At 34.0% G+C, this 23,167-nt stretch overlaps 1 protein-coding gene across 1 annotated transcript in view; it reads left to right on the top strand.

The window, feature by feature from the left end:
* Window positions 1–2,464: 2,464 nt before the first annotated feature.
* Window positions 2,465–23,167, top strand: part of LOC138319871 (QRFP-like peptide receptor) — a 55,833-nt gene continuing 35,130 nt past the window's right edge. Inside the window, exon 1 of the mRNA XM_069262995.1 lies at window positions 2,465–3,149. Coding sequence (XP_069119096.1) covers window positions 2,656–3,149 — 494 coding nt within the window. The 5' untranslated portion in view covers window positions 2,465–2,655. The remainder of the gene's footprint in view (window positions 3,150–23,167) is intronic.

The following is a 23,167-nucleotide window of genomic DNA, read 5'->3' as shown; positions in this document are numbered from 1 at the left end:
TCATATGTATGGCAATACCGTCGGGGTGTGACAAATGAAAGGAAACATAACAAAATATGTTTCACAGTTAATGTGTATATCTATATAACATTGAGGCACATGTGTGTGATAAAAATATCCCTTACCGTATTTTCAAATAAAATGATATAATATTCGTCCAGAATGTTTCATTCTTGACTCAACACATTTCCAAATAATATTCATTCGGGTACATTGAAATACACTGTTAAACACTTCTTGATATAGATATTCTGTCCTGTCTGAATGATTTTTATTAATCGCTAGTGTATTGTCCTCCTCCAATTTCATCAACTTCAGATATTGCTCACATGCAAACTATTACCTTAGACCGAATCATCTGTCTCCTAAAACGAACCATTTCTATATATATTTTTATTTACTGACATGCTCATTTTAGAATGAAAATACCAGTAAAATGCTCATTTTAAGAGACCGATGATTCAGTTTAATGCACATACTCAGTAGGGGAAGTAAGGTAAGATAATATTTGGGTCAAGTATTTTATAAGCACTAGTATATGATATCATAAAGTCGCTTTTTACGCTGGTCAAACTTTTCGCGTTTGTATGTAATGAAAAATCAAATTTTAGCATTTTTTTGGTGGTGAGTTAGCTTTAAGGGTTTATAGGAATAAACAATTTCTCAATATTCGCGTAAATTATTTCGATATCATAGCAAATATTATCCTCGTGTAAGTAACCGGCTATATGGCAATACTTATAACCCTATGACCAAAAAAATAATACAGCGAATTCAATGCTTTGGGTGCTATGTGTAATGTATTATTATGATTTTTTTTTTAAATTATTATTCATAATGTATACGAAAGTTTTTTCCCCAGAAGTTTTATGCTTAAGGATGTCCTTTTTGATATGGTAGTAACACTAGTGAATGATGCCTATTAATATGCTGCAGTAAGCTATATGTTTGACGGAATATAAGCTCTACATACATAGTCTGGATAATGAGTTTTTCATGGTTCTGGAAAGCTCTATTGTTGTAAGAACCCCATAAATGGTCAATGCAAACCTCAATGTTGTCAAAAATACACTACTTCTTTGAAAGTGGCATGTAGATCTGAAACATCACTCTCCAAATACATATATATATATTCTAAAGAGGATAATGTTGAAAAAGTGTAAATATAATCATAAAAATATAATTCAAGCCAAATTCTGAAGTCTCGATGACACCCTTATACTATGTCATATCAATTTGCCCTCGTAGATTTACATGTATTTGGTCAACTCTTGTAATTTGAGATGAACTTAAATAATGAAAGTATTTTTAACGCTACTCGTGCTTAAATCATGGTTTTCGAACATGTGTTGTAAAGACAGATACATTATATATCAATCACAGAAAAGTCTTAAAAGTTAAGTCCATCGCTTGTCGGAACATATCCCGTCGGTTTGTGTACTTTGTGGAGTGGGTCGAGGGTGTTCTGGTCGGCATAAATGGCCGACATGTGCTTAATCTCCACTACTCGCTTACAGGCCGAGTTGAAGTGTGAAGATTACTGGACGTATACAAACAAACGAAGCCCTACCTTGTCAGAGGATCCATCTTAAGTTAATGGTAACTACTATAGTCACTATAGAACAAATATGTTCACCTCATCTCTATCGCTAATGTTAGGAATCGTCAAATTGACACCATGCACTTGATTCCAAAACCTTTAAGCATACAAAGCTTAGGGAAGTGCAATAATCGGAACTTCGTCCCGGGACATGCACTTTTGCTTTTTTTGTTGTTGGAATCGTGATATTTTGTCATTAACTGTTTAATCTTTTAAAGGATAGGTTGTCATGAGAACGCGATGGTGCATTTTCTATTTCCTTTAATGTATTTGCTTGATTTGTTTGTAAAACAGATTTAACTGACGAACCTTTCCTCATATGCGACACATATAGGATTACCAGCAGGGCCATACCATCGAACAGAATATCGACTGTTCTCCAAGACAGTGGACGCAGCTACATGTACAGCTCCGAGAGTTCCTGTAGTGTCAGAGCAAACGATGCTATCCCTTTACAGATCAAAGCTCTGAAAACAACGAACTATAGCGGACAATGGCTTATTAGCTAGGTAAACGGCTGATTGTTATGAATGATCATTGGGCAAAATATCTTGAATATTGGTTGGATTATACAGGACAACTCGTGTCAACAGTGGAGTTATTGAGATTGAATATAAAGTTGATATCATTTCTTATCTTTCGATATTCAAGCAAGACAATTTGAATGGTGTATATTAAATTATTAAAAAATGTGTATTGGAATTTTAATTTAAAAACTTCAATCACTATTTAAATCGTTAGTTAGATTTTTCAAAACATAATTACAAATAAATGTTATTCTCTGAAAATCAAAATATCGTCGCTTGACGCAATGAGCTTAAGGAATGATTTCAGTGTCTAATGAAAAATACTAATAATATGCCAATTACCTACTTTGAAATAAACCTTGACAAACTTGGAGCTAAATTAATCTATGGAAGCTTTTAAGGTCGTTTTACAGAACCCATTACATCCGTGGCACTCTCGAATGTCGGAGTTAAATAAATTATAATCAGTGACACAATTACCTAATTACAACAGCGACTAATTACAACGGGACGATCTACAACTACATAATGGCAGACGACAGCGTCGTAGGGATGTCATTGAGCTGGAACACCTCGACTTTGAACATTTCTGGATTGCCGAAATACGTACTGTGTTCTTTATGGGGAAACTGTACCAATAACACAGGGGAACGAATGGATCGTTGTGACGGATTCGTGTTCGATTCCTACGTGGATTTTACTCAAATTCCCACCGTTCACACCGCCATTGTTGTTTTCTATCTCCTGGTCATGGTCTTTGCTGTGTTTGGTAACATCTTGGTGATTTGGACAATTTGGAGAAATACCCATATGCACACTGTGACAAACTATTACATAGTAAACCTGGCATTGTCGGATTTCCTGGTATCCTCCATCGTTTTGCCACTCAAACTTTTAGAGTACACTAGCCCCTGTGACTGGCAGATTTTTAGCCATGATGGTCTTTGTGCTGTAGTTTACTATATACTGCCGATTTTCGTCTTTGCCAGTGTTCTAACGCTCGTCGCCATATCATTAGAAAGGTAAGTATTGTTTTAAATCATTTTTCTTAAAGACATTTCACAGCGATGCTATACAAAACATGAATATATACATGTACAATATAGACAGTGTCAAATATCCATTTACACATTCACAGTTTTTAAAAAGATAACGTTGCCCTTTAAAAAAACAGAATAGAAGAAAGAGTTGAGAAGATGAAGTGAAAAGAGAAAGGAAGAAAATAAAAGAACGGGAATGATATTTGGAGAACTAAAAAGTTGCTTGGTAGAGGACAGGAGGGGGAATTGGAGGAGGACAGAACGCAGTTTCGTTATTCATACATGATTTTAGATACTACTACTACGACTAGTAGCTTTACCAAATTGCAAGAAATGTTCTTTTTTGTATATTATGCTTAAAGCGTATTACTTTATTTTACGGTATGATCAACATCCTATGTAAAGCCATTTTTGTTTCAGCTTCAGTGTACAAAGTGTATATATTTTTCAAAGCATACTATCATAGGTCAAACAGACTTTGGAGGTTTAGCTATTCCCGTTGTAATCAATACGTAATTAATTGAAGTCAACAGAAATATTCAGTTCAATGACAAATGCTAATTGCATTGTCAGAATATAAAATTTCTATGCCGCTTGACATGTAGAGTATTAACAGATGAGCTTGCTTCTACTGCAGACGTGTCTGAAAAATGGAAGGTTTATTACATGAACCAAACTTTTTTCGGGTTTTCGGTATGAGACACAAATTCGGCGCAATTTTATCTAACAAATTAAACGCCAAATTAAATCGCACATTAAATTCTGTAAACCAACTTTCTTGCGCGTGCGATTCATTTTCGCGAATTTCGCGATGAAGATAAATTCGCGGAAGTTTATCACCTGGAATTAAAATCTTCTATAATTCTTGCACAATTAAATCCAAAAGTATCATAATTCACTTAAAAAAACTCTTTGAATCGCAAATCGCGAAAATTCAATATCCGTGAAAGAAAGTTGGTGTACAGTAAGTTTGTCCACAATAGCGTGATTTTCGCGGATGTAGCCAACCGTGAATAACATTTGACGCGTTTATATCTGTGTACAGACCGGTATAGGAATAAACAGACAATGAACTACACTCCGATCAATTACACGCTGCAGTTATCTCTTCATATGTTCCATGATATCAACTATTTTTTTCTCGAAATTCGATAACTTGCCAATCAGTCAAAATATGCCAACATCTGTTGATGATACAATATAGTGAAAGATGTTTTATCTGTTTTTAACGTTTTTCTGTCTGCTTCAGCTTTTTTTTGTATCTATTGATATCACATTATGTTCTATGAACAAGCAAAGTCTTATTCACTGTTCATTTTAATGACAGAATCAAAATAGAAAACACTCAAGTTTGGCGTTTTACAGAAGTATTCCCAAAAGATGTGAATAGGTGAACGTCTCTCATCGCGAATTAACGCGAAAATAGATTCTTTGTGAAATAGAAGAAGAATTGTGATTGGTACATGAGCATATTATCTCTCTAAGATGATAACAAATTCACTCTAATAGTTTGTCTGATGATTTGCCATCAATTCAGGAAATTACAGCCAATGAAAAATGTTTATTTTACCAGTGGCGCCCTCTCTCTTTCTATACTTTCATTTATTATATTATTCTTTTTTTTTCTATTTTTTATTCTTATCGTCAGCAGAAAGCCATTTAAACTAATTAACACATGATCTTACTATAAGTCGTATTAACAAACTGGAGACGTAGTGTTTCACTGAAATGATCTCTAATGGCATTTTCAGTAGAAAATAGCTACGCAACAATGATTTTACACCATTAGTCAGCATATCCATCTAATTACATGCACGTGTTGGTGACGCTATTGTCTTAGCTTTTGATGGTTTATATCTTATTCATATTAAATGTTAAGCTATTGAACAAAAAGAGCTGTTACAATGGTTTCCCTTAATTCGTATATGGTGGTTTGATAAGTTACAGTTCAAATATCTATAATCGATTTGGAAGTTTAGGAAACACAAAACCTATATAAGACTGAACGAATCAACCAAAATCTTCGTCGGTTATACAAGTATAAAGGGAAAAACGTAAATGACGCCATTCACATGGTACAAATGTGGTTCGCGAAGATACCCTCGAATAATATGTTCCAAACAGGAAGTCGCGAAATTTGATACCCACAAAAATTTAATCAACAATCATTACACGGATGATAAAACCGGAAGCATACGCGTGTGAAGTTTTATTGAAAATACATCTGTACTAATTAAGTTTTAATTCTGCATCAACTGAATCAAAGCATACGTTACTCTAGCATAATATAATCAAACTTTCCATTCTATAGAAAAAAAAACTATAATAAATATATAATAAATAATATAATAAAAAAAAAATCTATAATAATAAATCTGATTTATGGTTTATCAGTAGGCGGCTGAAGTTTCCTGTAAAACCGTATTAGCGTCACAATATTTTAGACTGAGTTTAAAAAAATAATGACAAAATATGTTTTAGAAATGTATAGTATCGATTACATACGCACATATATCACGAAAAAACATACAAACGCACATGTCACGATTTTGAAAGCATATTGATGTTAACTAAAAGAAATCTAACCATAAACTAAAATTATCGTCAATCACATGTAATGTAGACTAGAACTTGATGGGATGTTTGCATTTCTATGAAAAATAAAAAAATACTCATCTGCATCTAGGGAATGCACAAATTCAAACCAGAAACATCGAAACAAGATCAAATAGGCTACATCAAAGTGAGTCAGACGATGAAGTTTAAAATTGATTAATATTGATTACACGTTTTGTTTTCCATGCATAGATAGACAACATAATTTCTAATAAGGAAATGAACAAAAAGTCCAAAAATACATTACACATTAACGTCATTTCAATTAAAGATATTAAAACTAACATTTTGAAAGTAAACATGATTTTTTTTATTCTTTTGATAAGAAAATTTCGGGATAGTTGGAACTCTTGGACTGTTGGACTGCATAAAGTAAACTTGGGCTGCAAAGTTCACAGCTAGGTCATGTTTAAGTAAAGGACTTTTAGTTCATGGTCATCTGTACGATGTAATGTAAAATGAACCTTAGATTCACTTCACTCTTATTTTTGTCTTCAGTACTTTGTACAGTTACATAAAGTAGCCTTGCTTCTAAGAATAACAAGAAAAGATCATCTCGAACACATACAAATGTAGCCCACATATTGTTGGCGTCACTGATTAAGATTTTATTCTTCTTTATCTCGAACAAACAAAGTCCACATTTTGCTGGCGTCACTGATTAAGATTGTATTCTCTTTATCTCGAACATAAAGTCCACATTTTATTGGTGTCACTGATTAAGATTTTATTCTTCTTTATCTCGAACAAACAAAGTCCACATTTTATTGGCGTCACTGATTAAGATTTTGTTTTACTTTATCTCGAACAGACAAAGTCCACATTTTATCGGCGTCACTGATTAAGATTGTATTTTCTTTATCTCGAACACAAAGTCCACATTTTATTGGCGTCACTGATTAAGATTTTATTCTTCTTTATCTCGAACAAACAAAGTCCACATTTTGCTGGCGTCACTGATTAAGATTGTATTCTTCTTTATCTCGAACAAACAAAGTCCACATTTTGCTGGCGTCACTGATTATGATTGTATTTTCTTTATCTCGAACATAAAGTCCACATTTTATTGGTGTCACTGATTAAGATTTTATTCTTCTTTATCTCGAACAAACAAAGTCCACATTTTATTGGCGTCACTGATTAAGATTTTGTTTTACTTTATCTCGAACAAACAAAGTCCACATTTTATCGGCGTCACTGATTAAGATTGTATTTTCTTTATCTCGAACACAAAGTCCACATTTTATCGGCGTCACTGATTAAGATTGTATTTTCTTTATCTCGAACACAAAGTCCACATTTTATTGGCGTAAATAAGGATTTTATTCTGCTTTATTTTAATTGTTTATCACAAATTATGTATTTTGGTATAAATAAACAGCTTCTTTGATGTTGACGCTAAGTTCCTTGCTGAATATGAAATACAAGATATGAAATATGTGTTCAAAGAAGAACAACAGTTTGTGAGGAGGCGGGGATTGGTTTCTTATAACCTCTCTGCTTTAACTCGATAATAAAGTGTACTTAAAAGTCACATAAAATATATTTGTCTTGATACATGTATATGCATTTCCAAAAGGAATATATTATCCATACGTCTTCCTTTGACGTCACGTAAGTATTACAAAATATCGTGTTTATAAAATGTCTAGGAAACCAAAATCAATAAACAGTCCATGTCAGAAAATTTATCTTCGAGAGAAACCTTTCTAAAACTGGTTCAAGTTGATATTGTATCTTCGGTTTATGTTACTGATGGATATAATGTTTATTTTTTACGAGTGGAACACTTTGTATTAATTCTTGCTAGAAATAATATCAGTAATTATCTTATAATTGTCATAGAAAGAAGAGTTCCAATTAATGTATGGAATATCACACATACGCCATTAAGCAGCATAGATTCTGCCTGGCGAACAATTCCAAATATCGCTTACACTTGAAAAATAATATATTTTCTTGAGAATATACAAAATATGAACATCGAGATTGGTTGACCTTGTTTAAGGACATGCAATCAAAAACAGAGTTCCCGTTGAAACCCGCTGACCTATAACCAGCGATCTAACAAGTGATCTATGTGATCCTCTAAGACCAGACATTTAATAGATGAAATTCAATAGCGCAATGAGACACGTCTTCAGCGTATTTTGCAATAAAACTTCTTTATTATCCTGCCCTTCATTGATATCGTATCTGGTTTTGCTCTCTTGTTACACATTTATGTGTGTCTTGAACGAATGAAATCGTGAAATCATGAAAGTCTTCTTAGCCCTTATTGTTTCGCGACATAGAAACAATTAGAACAATCTCCAGACAGATTTGTAAAATGAAAATGGTCCAAAGTCGTTAATTGCCATACTCGTCTTGCGGGAGACGCCTACGAATATATTGGAAATGGAGCGTTTCAAATTACTTGAGCTAACGTTTACTAATTTGATTTACTTATTGTTGTTTCCATTCTGTTTACGTACTTTAGATTGACGATTTTGTTTTTAGAAATGTACAAGTCATGCAACAATTAAGAGATGCATTATCAATAATCTAAAGACAACCCTTCTTTCATCGGAAAAGCCGTTGGTTTGTCTTCTTTGAAGGAAAGGACTTAAACCACTTTCTATTAAAAGAAAATTATTTATAGACTGCTGAGTCCATCACACCTTGTGATGACAGTGTAATCTAAGAACAATGGAATTGGAAATTGTCTCGTGCCACAGATGGAAGTCATATTGTCACCACAAGCGTAATGATAAACGGATCTGCCACAGGCAGTGTATTAAGGCACAAATAGAACGGGGGTTTATCTTTGGATTTCAATACAGGTCACTGCTTTGCAATTTGAAACGAGCATAAAAAGACTTTAATCCTAAGAGATTCCACAATGGAAATAATATTGACTTGATATAATAAGAAAAGAAAAAAGGATTTAGATCCGGTGCCGACTTCCAATGATCAAAATTTTGCCGACGATGGAGTAATGAACATAAAAATGGTTTCAAAATACATTGACTGAAAGCCCGTGATTATTAACTTTATTCGATTGCAACAAAACCCACATATCAAAATGTTCTTAGCGTTTTTCAAATCGTCAAGTGTGAATCCGAACTCCCACAATCGATTTAGGATTTTCATATATGCCCTTCTGAGAATGTCTGATGGTTGGGTTTAATGGAAACAAAACAACTCAAGATAGCTTTGATAGTCCCATAGGATGAAAATAATCAAAATCGAATGGCTTGTTCAACACATTTTACTTCAGTGAACAATCTTAGTAGAAATAAACCGATGTGTTGTTATCGCACTTCATCTGATCGAGTTCTGCCAATTTTAATGACGAACCCATTTCATTTATAATGTTTTTCATCTCCTCTTCCCTGTGGATGTAGGTCTTAAAATGTCACATATACGATAAACGTACCACTGTATTCAATAAGTCTTAAAGGAGAGCCTGACTTCATAATATGTTGAATTTAAAAAGCCAACAAACTAAACTTATTTGTATAACGTAATTTGTTTGAAATTATATTTTCAATAGTTAATAAATAAATTCATATGATCATAGATAAAAAAGTATGACTTTTTCATGTGATTGTATGAAGGATGCGGATATTCATCCTAAGGTATTAATAGATTAGGGAGAACCAAAGAATTTGCCGAGAGTGCTATCTACATTTAATGACTCATATCTATCCAGCGTATACTCGATTATTTTTCTAAATTTATATCATTTAAGAAAACTTATTTTATTAAGATATTACGTTTAATTTCGACTCCAAGGTTCACAATATGGCTTTCATACCCACGCATACATTTATTATTTTTGGTAGGCATATCTGTTTAAAAGAAAAATGTTTACAGTGTTAACTTACACAATGTCTACGGAAGTAATAGAAACTATTCGCATTACCTTTTGGATTCGAATGGAGAAACAGCATTTAAATTCAAATAATCACACAGAAACAAGAATAATTAGCTTCATAAAGTGACATCAGATAATAACAGAGATCAAATAAGGATAACAAACATTTTACAGAATTAAACGCAAAATGACGATAGAGTCAAACAAATGCTCACGAAATTAAAAAACCGGGATTAGATATAGATACATATAGAAATAATCGACATTTAATGTAACATCAACGCATTTTGACACAGACTGGGAAATAAAACAAATCCCTCTCATCTAAAGACGAACGGGAGCTTGTTCAGCTCGGTACACTGTATTCAAATAGGTTTGTACACATTTCTGTGTGTGATAAAGTTCTTTCATTTGTTACAAGCTCGTACTATTAAGTTAAGAAGATCATAAGGGAATTTATATCTGATTATCTTCCAAACAGCACCATGGATGTTGGTACGCTGCTTCTGTCAAAAGAACGGTTTTGTCAAATCAACGATTTAACTGAAAGAACTGCGTCCTTCACTGGTCTTTGACCATTGTTGAATGTCAAATAGAAAGTCAAGCATGGTTGACAGGCTAATGGTATTTTTTAAGATGTTTCAAATCAAACTATTACGGTCCCTGGGAAACCGGATGTCAATGTATTGAAATTGTAACAGTATACGTTTAAGAAAACAAATACCGGAAACGGAAGTACTTTGTCGTGTTAGAAAATGACGCAAACAAGGCTACCGGAGTAAAATATCAATTTATTATGTTTGTCGTGATGTTATAGATTGAATTTCAAATCAATTTATCTTTAAACGCTTGTCTTTGCTACATGTTATTCAATGACGGGAAATACTTGATTGAAATTCGGTCGAAATTCGCCTTTGTTTTCACCAAGTGTTTTCCAAGAGGACATGTATTTTCTCGTCCGAATTGTTACACGAAAGCCTCGATTTTGTCACAGCCAAAGCAAAGTGCTCTAGGTAAAGCTATCACATGACAAAGTCGCTGGATATCAGTCGGGAGTTTGTGGCAAAGGAAGTCGCTTTAATATCTGTTGCCATAAATAGAGTGAGGTAATTCGGCTCCGGCCATTTGTAATCCTGACAGGTTTCATGTAACATTATAAACTGCCTGCAATCTAAATAACTAATATTGAAGCGTTCATCCTCAAATCTATAGATTGAACCTATTTTCCAGTACATACGTACCTTCATTAAATTATTGCTACTTCCGTTCGCATAGCTTGAGCAGTAAGTATGTTCCATCATATTATAGTAAGAATCCATCGACAGACAACATTAATGGTTCAATATCAAATGATCATGACATTACTAAATGGAATATGCATCCTGTTGAGTAAACTGTTAATAAATTGTCATAATTTTATGCATCTCATACTATATATTCATTTTCATGTAAATGAAGAAACCTAATAAGCGGTTGAAAGTGTTGAAATATTCTTAATATAAGTGTGTTGTCAATTAAACACTAAAAAAGCGAGAAATGAATACAATTGCATAATTGCTTTAAACGAGACCCCTATACAAAATGTAAATGTAGTATCCTTTTCTATACTCTATTCATTAATGTGTCAATCTGGGTATCAACCAAGTAAGAATTCTTCTCATGGTATGACAAAGAAAGCATTCCTTAATGTAATTGGCCTCGAATCTTAACAAAAGTTGATTTTACGTTGTCGACGCCAGTCCATCGTAGTCAAGGGCACGACAACATTACAAAGCAAGGGTGACCTTGAAAATCAGAGATCCATTCATTACATATATTGAAAATTATTAAACACTTTATATAACGAAGGGAAATCTATAAGTGTTGTCAGAATTATGCGGGGTTTTGACAAGTCGTAAGTAGAACATTTACGCAACTGCGGGCCGTAAAAAATTCCCAACTCAATCCGTTGTCTTTATAAAAACAAAAATGTTTAAAATATTTTTTTAACTTTTTATCGTTAATAATGAAATGAAACTGAATGGATATGAATTGAATATAATCCTTTGCACATTGTCGACGTCAAAATACAGCTAATCGATACAAATAATATAAGTTTGCCACGATATCGTCTATCAAAGATACACATTGTCCCTGAGAGCAGACGACTTACTTAATTCCCTTTGACAACGGAAAGCAGGTTTCAGTATATTTTACTTTTGATTACATCTGCATCAGAATGGCGTATTCTGGCTTCTTCATCCTAAATTGAGAAGAAGTATTGTGAATAACATAGATAAGTGATTAGATACAGACTAATCAGCGCATCGGCGGATTTTACGGATAAATATTCATACTCACGCCGAGCTTGAAGTGTGCGCTCCGTCATTGAATGATAAAGGTTAATACGTGCAACATCATCGGCATGCTTGAACTGTGTCACATAGAGGGCAAATATGACGATGGGTAGGCTAAAATTGTTTTCACACATAGTTTTTTCAGGTTCGATGTTTACAAATATGCCGCTGTAAACGTTACATTTCGGCAAAAGGTTGACTTCTTTTGATGAGTGACAAGAGTAGATTCCCATTCCGTAACATAAATCAAGCGTTGTATGTTAAATGTCGACCCCAATTCAAGGATCATGCCTGGAAGATTACAACATTCAAGGAGCTAATCGCGGATACAGTACATATTGCCCAATATATGTGGGCCATAATTCTAAGCGTTAAGTGTTATATTTCATTTCGTTAACCTTTAAGTCTAAAGTTTCAGTTTTCTATTTCCAATTTTTAAGTGCCACGTTGTATAATTTAGTAAGTTATCTTCTAAGTTTTAATTTTTATTTGCAGTTTTTAAATGACAACTTTTATAACAGGTAACGTTTAGTTGTAAGTTTCAATTATGAGTTTTCTTACTATTTATGTGTTTTCTATTTTGTTTTGTATGATAAACCAAATGTGATATTAACATCACGTGTTCAAATTTAGATTTCAAAACAAAATATCATGCTAACCCAGAATACAAAGCGACCTCTACTGGAACATAAAAAAACCTTGGAGACAGTTTCGTTGCGCGGCATATTGGAATGTGTACTGGTATGCTTCCGACACATCATGCAGACCACGGAAAGATTGGCGGATTTGTTAAGACAGCAACTGCGTGTACTTCCGAAATCGGGGCATTAGAAATGGCCTTCCGAACTAACAGAACAACCTAGTGCATGATTGAGCAGTACATCCCACAGGCGCTTGCAGATCATATATGTAAAGATGTTGTTAAAAGTACAACGGCTAAAATGTTCTAAAAATGCACATTTGAAAGAAAAAAAAGGTCCACCTGCATATTTTTCGAAATTCATTTTATAAAATTTTCCGCTGCGCTGCAAATTTCCTTAAAAAGTTCAAGCACGTAACAAACCGTAATAATAATTATTCAATACACATCAATTATACTGATTTTATTTTTCATCCTAATATGTCTTATACATACATTTTCAAAGGAAAGAAGAACTACTACGAAGTTCATTTGTAATATAAAACTTTTTTTTAATACTTGTAATTATAAATTCTTCCCCATCGTGAGAATCATTCTACCAATTCATACCTATTGACCAACAATTGAATTTTCTCAAAAATTTTTATTTGTACCATGGTTCCGGATAATGAGGACTGGATTATAAATTTACCTTAAATCTGTTTAATCATAATCTACATGTTTTCTCGAATTAATCCGTGTGGATAAAGGTTTAGAAATGGGTGATATAGGTGAGACAAACAAATATTTCCTGAATGCAGTGGCGTATCTTTTGTAAAATTTTATTTTGAATAAAAGTGTTTTTTAGACAATTGAAATAGAATGGATGTGTATTGTAACGTGGCGGAGTTGCCAGCCTTATTATAGATTTAAACTAGTAGCCCAATACTGTTATAATTTTTACAGAAACTTTATATTTGATCTGCAAGTGCCTGTGGGTTGCATTGCCCAATCCTGCATTAGGTCGGTCTGTTAGGTGAGGAGGCTATATCTAATGGTCTGATTGAGGAGGTAACTGTGGACGTGTTCGAGACTGCTGACGTCTGTAACGCGTCTGCAGTCTGGCTTAACAAATCCGCCACTCTTGTAAGCATACACATTCCAATTTCCCGCGTCGCGAAACTGTCTCCAAGTGTTTCCGGTTTGGTGGAAAGTCTCATTATTCCATTTCCACAACTCGCCATTAGAAACATTACAGAAGAACGATCGTTTGTTGTCAAGGGTCGTTTTCGATTATACGGTTGCGACAAGTTGTGCGTTTAGGAATTAAGGATGTACATCCTTAAGGACGGACCTGGTGATTTAAGATTGTTTTCAGACGAGCCTTGACAAAGCCCTCATAGGCCTGTATCATAACTGCAGGTCCGTCAGGATTTATACATGACTTAAACAAACTGTTGCACCGGTTATTCCGAATAAACGAAAACGGTCTTTGTGTTGATTTTTAGTTTTTAATTTTTGAGTTCAAGTAGAGGACGCTTTGTAATCTGGGTTTGCATGATGTTTGGTTTTGTAATCTTAATTTGAACACATGATATTAATTTCACATTTGATTTATCACACAAAACAAAGTAAAAAACAGATAAATAGAAAACTCAAAATTGAAACTTAGAAGTAAACGTTATTTTTTCTAAAAGTTGGCACATTAAAACTAAAAAGAGAAATTTTGAAAATTTAAATTTAGAAGATAACGTTATAAACTATAAAAGTTGGCTCTTAAAAATTGAAAATAGAAAACTGTAACTTTAGACTCAAAGGTTAACATAATGAAATATAAAACTTAATGCTAAACTGTGACCCCTATTGCCCTCCATACTTTGACACCAAATACAAATTTCACTGTTAGCGATTAAAACATTTAAAAATAAATCCCAGTATCAATAAGAAGAAAAGATATTATATAATACACTATAGATCAGGTTCACATTAAGATTTTTCTAACATTTTGAACTCTGGTGTGTATGGAGAAGGTATCAGAAAATGTTTAAATGTTCTTTAAATTAGAGATTTAACAAATGCTTACTCAACAATTACACTAATTAAAAAATGCATAGGAAAAATACGAAATGCTTTCCAGTGTATTTGGTCCTGAACGTTATGCTCTATTCAGATAATGTTTTAATGCCTTTCTTGTATCTGTGCAGAATAAAGCAAAGGAAACACTTAATTGACTTACTCTCCCCCATGTAAAAGCGTAAAGGAAACCTGATTTCTCTGGCCAGATATAAAGGGAGTGACCGCTTCGATAAAACGTTTTGTGTCCAAAAAAGGTCAAGTAATCCATCAGCTCTACCATATACCGATGTCCTCACGTGCGTCGCATCTATTGTTTTGGGAAATAGATTGCGGTTTTTGTACGCCTCACCTAACTGCGCATATAAATAAAGTCATTACGATGCGATGTATTATATCGCTTTAGGATACCGACACGCGCATACACAGTTACTGTTGACGCCGAGAAATGACTTGTGCATATCAAATACGTCGCATAAAGCTCCCAATCTTTTTAGGCAAAGCGAAAAAATCAAAAACGGTGTGGTTAGTATCCATAGTGGTGTTGCGGTTTTGACTGATGACCCGTGCCAGATCCTCGACCATTACTCACAATAATTTGGTCTGGCACATCTCATCTCTCTTGTGAGCAAGATAAAACTTTATGGAATTGTCCATGCTAATTACCGTTTATACATTTCAAAATGTCATATGATGGCTCCTTGTCTTCTCTCGCTGTTGTAAGTATTTTTCATAAAATACCGATGATTTGTTGGGCAGCTCTGTTAATGATTACTGGCAGATTGTTAATGTCATGGCAAACATACGTTTGGTTTCCCTGACTTGTAAATGGACAAGTTCTTCGATTATACGTGTAATGATGTTTTCTAAACACGACATTTTATATATTAAGAGAATCCTGTCCATCTTATTTATACATCTATCTCCAAAACCAAGGCATAATTTGCCTCCGCGTTTCAGTTTCAACAAATTTTAATTGACATATGCATGTATTATATACAGTAAATAGGCTTCCGCGTTTCAAATAATAAACAAAATGTTCCTTGAGCGTTTCGCAGAAAACAAAAAACCTTTTTGACTGTTGATCTTTTATGAAAATGGGATGTTTTATTGTCGAAATGCCTTCGTCCTTACAGCATGGTATCGTCGACGAAGACAAACCGAATGCAGAACAGTCTTTTGTTTCAAGATGTTCCGATGCCACATGTTTTGTATAGTCTTTGTTCACTCGGAAAAGCCATTTTATTCAGAAAGCCTAATAATGGATTCCTTTCGCCGTGTTTGGTTCGTTTGCGTATTCCACAGTCAAGGTTGTATAAAGTCTTACATAGTATAAGAGGTAGAGAGAAGTATGATTACCCGGAGTAAAACCACCAACCAGCATTCAGAACCTGACAACTACCTCGTGTAAAGTTTTAACAAACTCTAAAATAAACAACATCATAATTTGAAATTTTGTCTCGCGAAATTTAGGTGTTTCAAAGTTGATGTTATTGGTATGTTTGGAGAGGAAATTTAGTTTTGAATATGAAAGCTTTCAAGGTTGATATTTGTCAACAAAAGATATTTCGACCATAATTTGATATTTACAATTTTTGTAATTTGCTTCTGAAAGAAAAATAACATCACATGAACTTATCAAACACTTAAAGAAAACGATTAAAACATTAACATTTCTTAAATGTAATTGAGATGTTTAGGGTAACGTACCTAACATAATATCGATCTATTTTTTTAAAATCTAAAATATCGCAGTGACTGTTTCTCCGAAGTGTTTTTAAATTTTGATTTTGCAAAAACACATATTTAAAGTTAGCACTTTGTAGAGAGTGAAGATAGAATCTGCAATCAAGAGAACAATTAAATATAATTAACTTAAACTAATTATTTTTATCAAATCTGTGTATAGATGAACGCTATCATCACGCTATCGTGGCATTAGTGTAATTTGTTACACTCTAAAGTAATGTACATGTAATGCTAAACACATAATTAAATCTAGTTTCATATTAAATTAATGTGTTGTTTTCTTGAATTTGTCAATTGGAGCACTAATGCTGTTTTGCGAGCTTTAGATTGGTTTGTTTGTTCAACATGTACTATAAACGGTTGAAGTATTTAAGAGCTGTGCCAGATTTGACCCAAAGCTTGTGTTGGGTTAGTTAATTAGGGTTATTGTTTCATGAACATCTAGGGTCATTTAAGGACAGCTTACCTTGTATGTAATGTGTTCCATGTGTGAATGTCTGTATGTTTTGGGAGACTGCGGTATAATCGACCTGTGTCCCCTTGTGATAGTGAGGTTCTTGTGTCATTTTCATAGTGCTTTCCGACAAAAACCCAGAATGATTGCCCGTATATGAAATATCGGCTTGCTATATTATTTTTGTAGTTTATGCAACCTATCTTTTGATAACATTAAACACATCTAAACATGTGATATCATTAATTTCTTTAGTTTTACTCATTATTAATTATAAACCGAACCAAATTGAAATATACTATTCGGTCGACAGCCTTTTCATCAATGTCGATCAATTTGATTGATAATGTCCCAGAACATCCTTTATATGTCCTACACATTGCCGTAAAATGCTTTATCACTCTTTCATGACATAATATGAAATGGTATGTAATTCAGGTAATAGTATTAACCTTTGTAGATCTCTTTTAGATACAAATAGTAAGACTTCTAATATTGTCTGTCTGACCGACACGAGGGCCTTAGTGTGTGTTAAGTTTTAAGATGAAATGAGTGATTGCCTACTAACTGGTTAAACGTCCTAACAGCATTTTTTGTCATGTAAATCGATAGTTAATTGACTGACATAGAAAAACTGAAGACACATAGAGGGCATGTCACCCCGATATCGTGCAAGAGAGGGAAATTGAACCATTTAAGCTGTGCTTCAAGACGAAAATGTCATCACTGCCTGTTGCAATCGAGCGTAAGGCGCTGAGCCCGTTCAGGCATATGAAATACGAAACAATCACTACATCAGGAAAAATGACTCTACATCTTAATTTTCTTAAAACAAAGAGACCACAAGGTTAAAGTTACAACTTTTTGCATAGCACGCCGTGAAAATGAGACAAGGAGGAACAACCAACGATGAATTAATGATATTGTTTGAATACAATTCAAAAGAGTTGATAATTGTGATACCAACGTTTGAATGCGTTGTGAATCAATATATAAAACAAGGACGACAGAAAAATCCAACTGATTTTTTTTATACAGAATGCTGTGACGCCTACAACTTGCAATGTTAGCAGGTTTCCTAAGTGATCAATATCCAGGTACAGTATCAGAGGATCTTGTATGACATGACGGCTGTAGCTTGCCTATAAACGACACTCTGTACGATGCTACTGATCAACGCCCAAACGAACATCAGATAAAGTAAAGTAATGTTACGTAGCTCGTGTAATAGAAATAATAAACGCGCCGTAAGCAAATTGCTGTATGTCACACATGATGGCGATCGGTAGTTGGAGGTGATAGAATCACATTTCTATGTTTTATTTACCACTATGATGTAATCGTTACGTTTTAATCTAATGGGTGAAAAGTGCAGGTTGTTGAAAACTACTCGAAATATATACTGAGGCATGTTACTGAAATCTTTTTTGAACAATTAATACAAATCATTTTTTTAAGTCTTCCTTTTATAGTTTTATGATAAACGCGCAGTACGTAAATTGTTGTATGTCCCACATGATGGCAATCGGTAGTTGAAGGTGATATAATAACTTTTCTATGTTTTATTTACCTTTGTGATGTAATCTTTAAGTTTTAATGTATTGAATGAGAAGTGAAATTACATGTGTTGGAAACTACTCGATTTTTTTTACGTTGAAACAAATGAATTTGTAATGTTTCCTTTCATAGTTCTATCACTTAGAACGTACCTTAGAGATTCTAATTGTTAGATATATATCTATGGTAATCATATAACTTTTCGTGTCAGAAACGCTCTTCTAATTTAAATGCTTGCCAACCGTTGATACGGCCATGGTGATGATTTCAAGAATTTATCATGGCGCTGTCCAAGATTGGTTTTGCACTAAAAAGATATCTTAATTTAGTATGTCCCCTATACATACATTAGCTATAGTCTAAACGAGCGGGTAGGTATCCAATGTGACGTCATTATATTATGAGTGAAATTCGCGTCGCTTTATCTGAAAAGTATGACGTTACGCCCGTAAACTCACGACGTCACACTCAATACATACCTAAAAGGGCAGGTAACTCTGAAATATGCAAATACGGAACATATTTGTTGAGGCGTTTCGTACCTTAACACGTGGCTGTCATTTCCCCATTATACCGAGCTGTTTATCCAGATAGTCGAGATAGCTTAAAAGTACGAGACCATTGTTTGAAAAACAAGTTTTATGTCCCATAAATCATAACACCTTTAAAACGACCTTTTTTTTCTTTACACATCTCTTGAAAAAATGTATGGAATGAGTTATAAAAACTATTAAAAGCCAGAAGAAAACATGTCTGAGACTTTATCAGCATTAACAGCAAATGTGGTGTTAAAAGCCATATTTTGTCGTTCCCTGTATGAACGACATAGAAGCTTTACAATGTTACTGATGTCACCGTATAAATGTGAAATATGGTCATAGACCACTATTTGGCTTCTTGTTTCGACAATGTGCACTCACATTACTGCATCATAGACGGAGAGATAATAATTTTGGCAATACGGCCAAAATTCATATTGAGTTCGTTTTTAATATAATTCAGAAATGCTAATTGACAGTATTCAATGTATTGAAATACATCACTTTTGTTTTCTTATTATTGATTATTGTTAAATCTATATTTTATACGATTACCGAACTGTACTAGACGTGCGGCATTGCATGTAAAATAATAACATGGCGTCAACGAGTATCACAACGCAGACATTGGTACAGATCTCTGCCTTCATAGCACTCATATGGAAAGAATCGAATTCTGCTCTGGAAACTAACCAGATCGTGTAAATATCTGTTAACCGAATTCTTTTTTATAATGTATCATTCCGAATGTTTAATTTATAAACCGTCTGATAAAATTATGTATTACGAGGGCTGTAAGAAGATTGCCTGAATAATATTGCGTCGGTGGTTATATATTGTTTTCTTTATAAATGGAACATTCATGAATGATTGAATCAATATTTGATTGCTGAATATTTCGACCCGACAATTTTCTTTTATTCTGCGAAGCTTAATGTCATTTATGGAATCGTTTATCTTTTGGAACCACGCAACACTGAAATATCGAATATCTGCAGACATTTCCTGTTTAGCAAAACGCTCTAGTGTACAAAATAATGACAAGGCACAGTATTGTGCATCAGTGATAATGGACAGACTGTTGTTTTGACGGCAGAGGTCATTTATTTAGTTTCCTTTACGTCTTACTAATACCTCTGGTCAGTTAAGACTGGTCTCGGAGTAAAAGGTGGAGTAAAGTCGAAATAGCTAGCTAATGCGCTTCATTAAATCTGTCGTTTTTCAGTTGCCATTCTTCGTCACATAATTGCCGACTGAAAGCAGTAATCTTCATTTCCTTATTCTTAATCAGAATTCAGGATCTGTTATTAAAGCCGGTCTTGAAAGTAAGCCTTGGATTTCTTATAGTCAAATGTACCTGGAAAATACGCCAGCTTTGAAAACAGTCTGCACTTGAAAATAAGCCTTGGCCTTATCTGAATGTAAATTTCCCATAAGGTTCTGTATTGTTGTGTCTTCATATACAGACATCTACATTTGTATGTGTAAGAATAAAATCCTGGTTACTGATCAAAGTAGTATAATTATTATATAGGCATCTTACTTAAATACATTTTGTATTGTGGTTTTTTCTTCTTCCCAGTCATGAAAATGGTTCCCTCTGAGCGTTTTAATTCCAAGCAAAACCTATTTTTCTTATTCACTCTATACAAATGGTGAAAAATATCCATCATTAACTGGACATTTGTTATGCTTGCTGTCTAAGCTTTCAGACAGATTAACATACATATGTCACAGGTCATCAGTTGGAACTGGTATTTGGTCCCATGGTAACTTGAGCCCTTCAACAAAGGATGGTGAAACATCAATCACCAACGCAGTTAAATGAAAAAAAGTACAAACACGAAAGTTTTGTTTAAGTAACTTGTCCGTAGTACTCCCGATTTTTGTGTATTTCGGAAGGAAACAGAGATCGGCGGAGCGTCAATTTGTTTTACACTCACTGATCACAGAGTTCGTTCGAATCGATAAGAGGTCAGAAGAACGCCTGCCCAGTAAACAGACACTTGATCTACTGTCCCCAGACGTGAACCAGCGCTCTAAAGACAATCAGACCTATTGAAATCAGTTATCGACAAGCCTACTTGCTTGGGAGTAAGTACTGATGCCCTTATTAGTTTGAGATAGACGAAATCACGAAAAAACGAGCTGGATGAACGATTTCGTTAACGCTAGTAATTTAATACTTTTGGAAGCTTAATTAGTATGATGTTAGGTAATATGCTCCCTGAAGTCATTGTTATCATTCATCTAATTATTTTATCTTAAATGTTACTTTTTACACTAACGTTTGAATAAAGCGAAAATTATCAGCAAAAACCCCCCAAAGCGTAATGCACTGGGTAATTTGTGATTTCAAATTCAAGAAAGATATTTATCAAAATTGTAAATACTGGTATGAACAATTGAACAATTAAATAAAGTTATATCATATTTATATGATCAGAGTATTGCATGTCACGTGGGTAAACTTCATACTGTGATGCAGGTTATTTTCGCATATCAAAATTTCGAGAGTTAAACATAGACCGTCGAAATAAAAAAAAAATCGTTTCGGCGAAAAATTTGCATAGAATCGACTACACAAAGCCTGCATAATCGCAAAAAACAATAATTCTTCAAAAATACCGGCTACACATTAAAAATATTGTCAACAAAAGCATACATATCCAGAAATTGATATACAATTAAACCTCTATGATTCGAACTCCGATGAATCAAATTTAATCGAACCTTTTGTTTTGTTCCGAATTTCTTCACTATACAAGTAATGAAGTCAGGCACATAAGGCTAATTCTAGTATTAAAGGTTTTGCAAAGATGAAAATTCAATAAGCAATAGGTTTTATAGAACAATCCAATCAAACAAGACTAAATTCGTGGGATAGAAAATAGTAAACAATGCAATGTTGATTAACCTTTATGTCAAAAACAAATAACAAATTACCGTATCTTTGTAACATTTTATCGTACACAATTTATTCTATATTATCAGTTACAAATGTAGCAATGTATGGATGGAAAGGTCAGCAAGCTCAATTTAAGAAAGTCAATTTATTTTTGTCTGTTTCGACACGAGCTTGAATTTAGCTTGACATTAAACGGCGCCTAAAGAAAGAAGAAAATGTATTTAAAAAATAAAGACTGTTGCTTTCAATATGTCCATAATGAGTCTTCTCGACAAAGTAGAAGCCTTGTGCTTAAGGCTGGCGACGAAACGTCTGGAAGAGACAAATTATCTATTACTTTAATTTGCTTGACCTTTTAATCTTGATGACCATAGACTCCCAATTGTATCTGAGAATGGAAACCATGTGGTACCATTGGTAATCGTTTTTGTATTATCCTAGAGCTGGTTTGGTTTAATGTCATGTTAACAGCCAGTGTCATGGACGTGCAAGGTTCAACAGATTCAGAAAAGCCGAAGTACGCGGAGAAAAACTATCGACAAGCGGTTGTCCTACTCCTCTTCCTCCTCATCCCCTTATCATCATCATCATCATCATCATCATCATCATCATCATCATCATCATCATCATCGTCATCGTCATCATCACACCATACACCATTATATCATAATCATCATCATTAGCATCATCATCATCAAAACAATTTTTTATCATCATCATCATCATCATCATCATCATCATCATCATCATCAGTTAATCTGTCAACCCAGATAAATATTTGTTCCCTCTTGCCAAGTGTTAAGCAGTATCAGTATGTTTTATGTAGTGACGAATTGTCCTCTATCACCTTCATCGAAGATCGAAGCATTAGACAAAGAGTAGTGAGATCAAGTCAATTCGGCCTAATACAATACTATTGCATAGAGATGTATACGCAACCGTGCCGAAATCGATCTCTGACTTTCATTTCAAGGCAACTCGTATCATCAAGCACCTTTTCATACTTCCGCTGCCTGGTCAATTTCCCGATAGAGGTGACCGGGTACACATCGTACTAGTCATCGAAACGTTGACCCTCTTTTGCCATTCTATCGAAATGTAGTTGTGTTCGCTTTATACATGTTTTCGACCCGCCATTATGTTTGCATGCACTTAAATTTGCGCAATGCATTATGAGATGACTTGTGGAATTATCTTTATCAAACTCAGCCTGCAAATCCTGTCAGGACCGATCCATAATACAGAACCGGTGCAAAATACAGAAATCTTAATGATTTTATTTGACATATT

Source organism: Argopecten irradians, chromosome 3 (assembly GCF_041381155.1).
Source record: "Argopecten irradians isolate NY chromosome 3, Ai_NY, whole genome shotgun sequence".
NCBI lineage: Eukaryota > Metazoa > Mollusca > Bivalvia > Pectinida > Pectinidae > Argopecten > Argopecten irradians.
The sequence above is the reverse complement of the archived record's forward strand: the minus strand, read 5'-3'. Positions and strand labels throughout refer to the sequence as shown.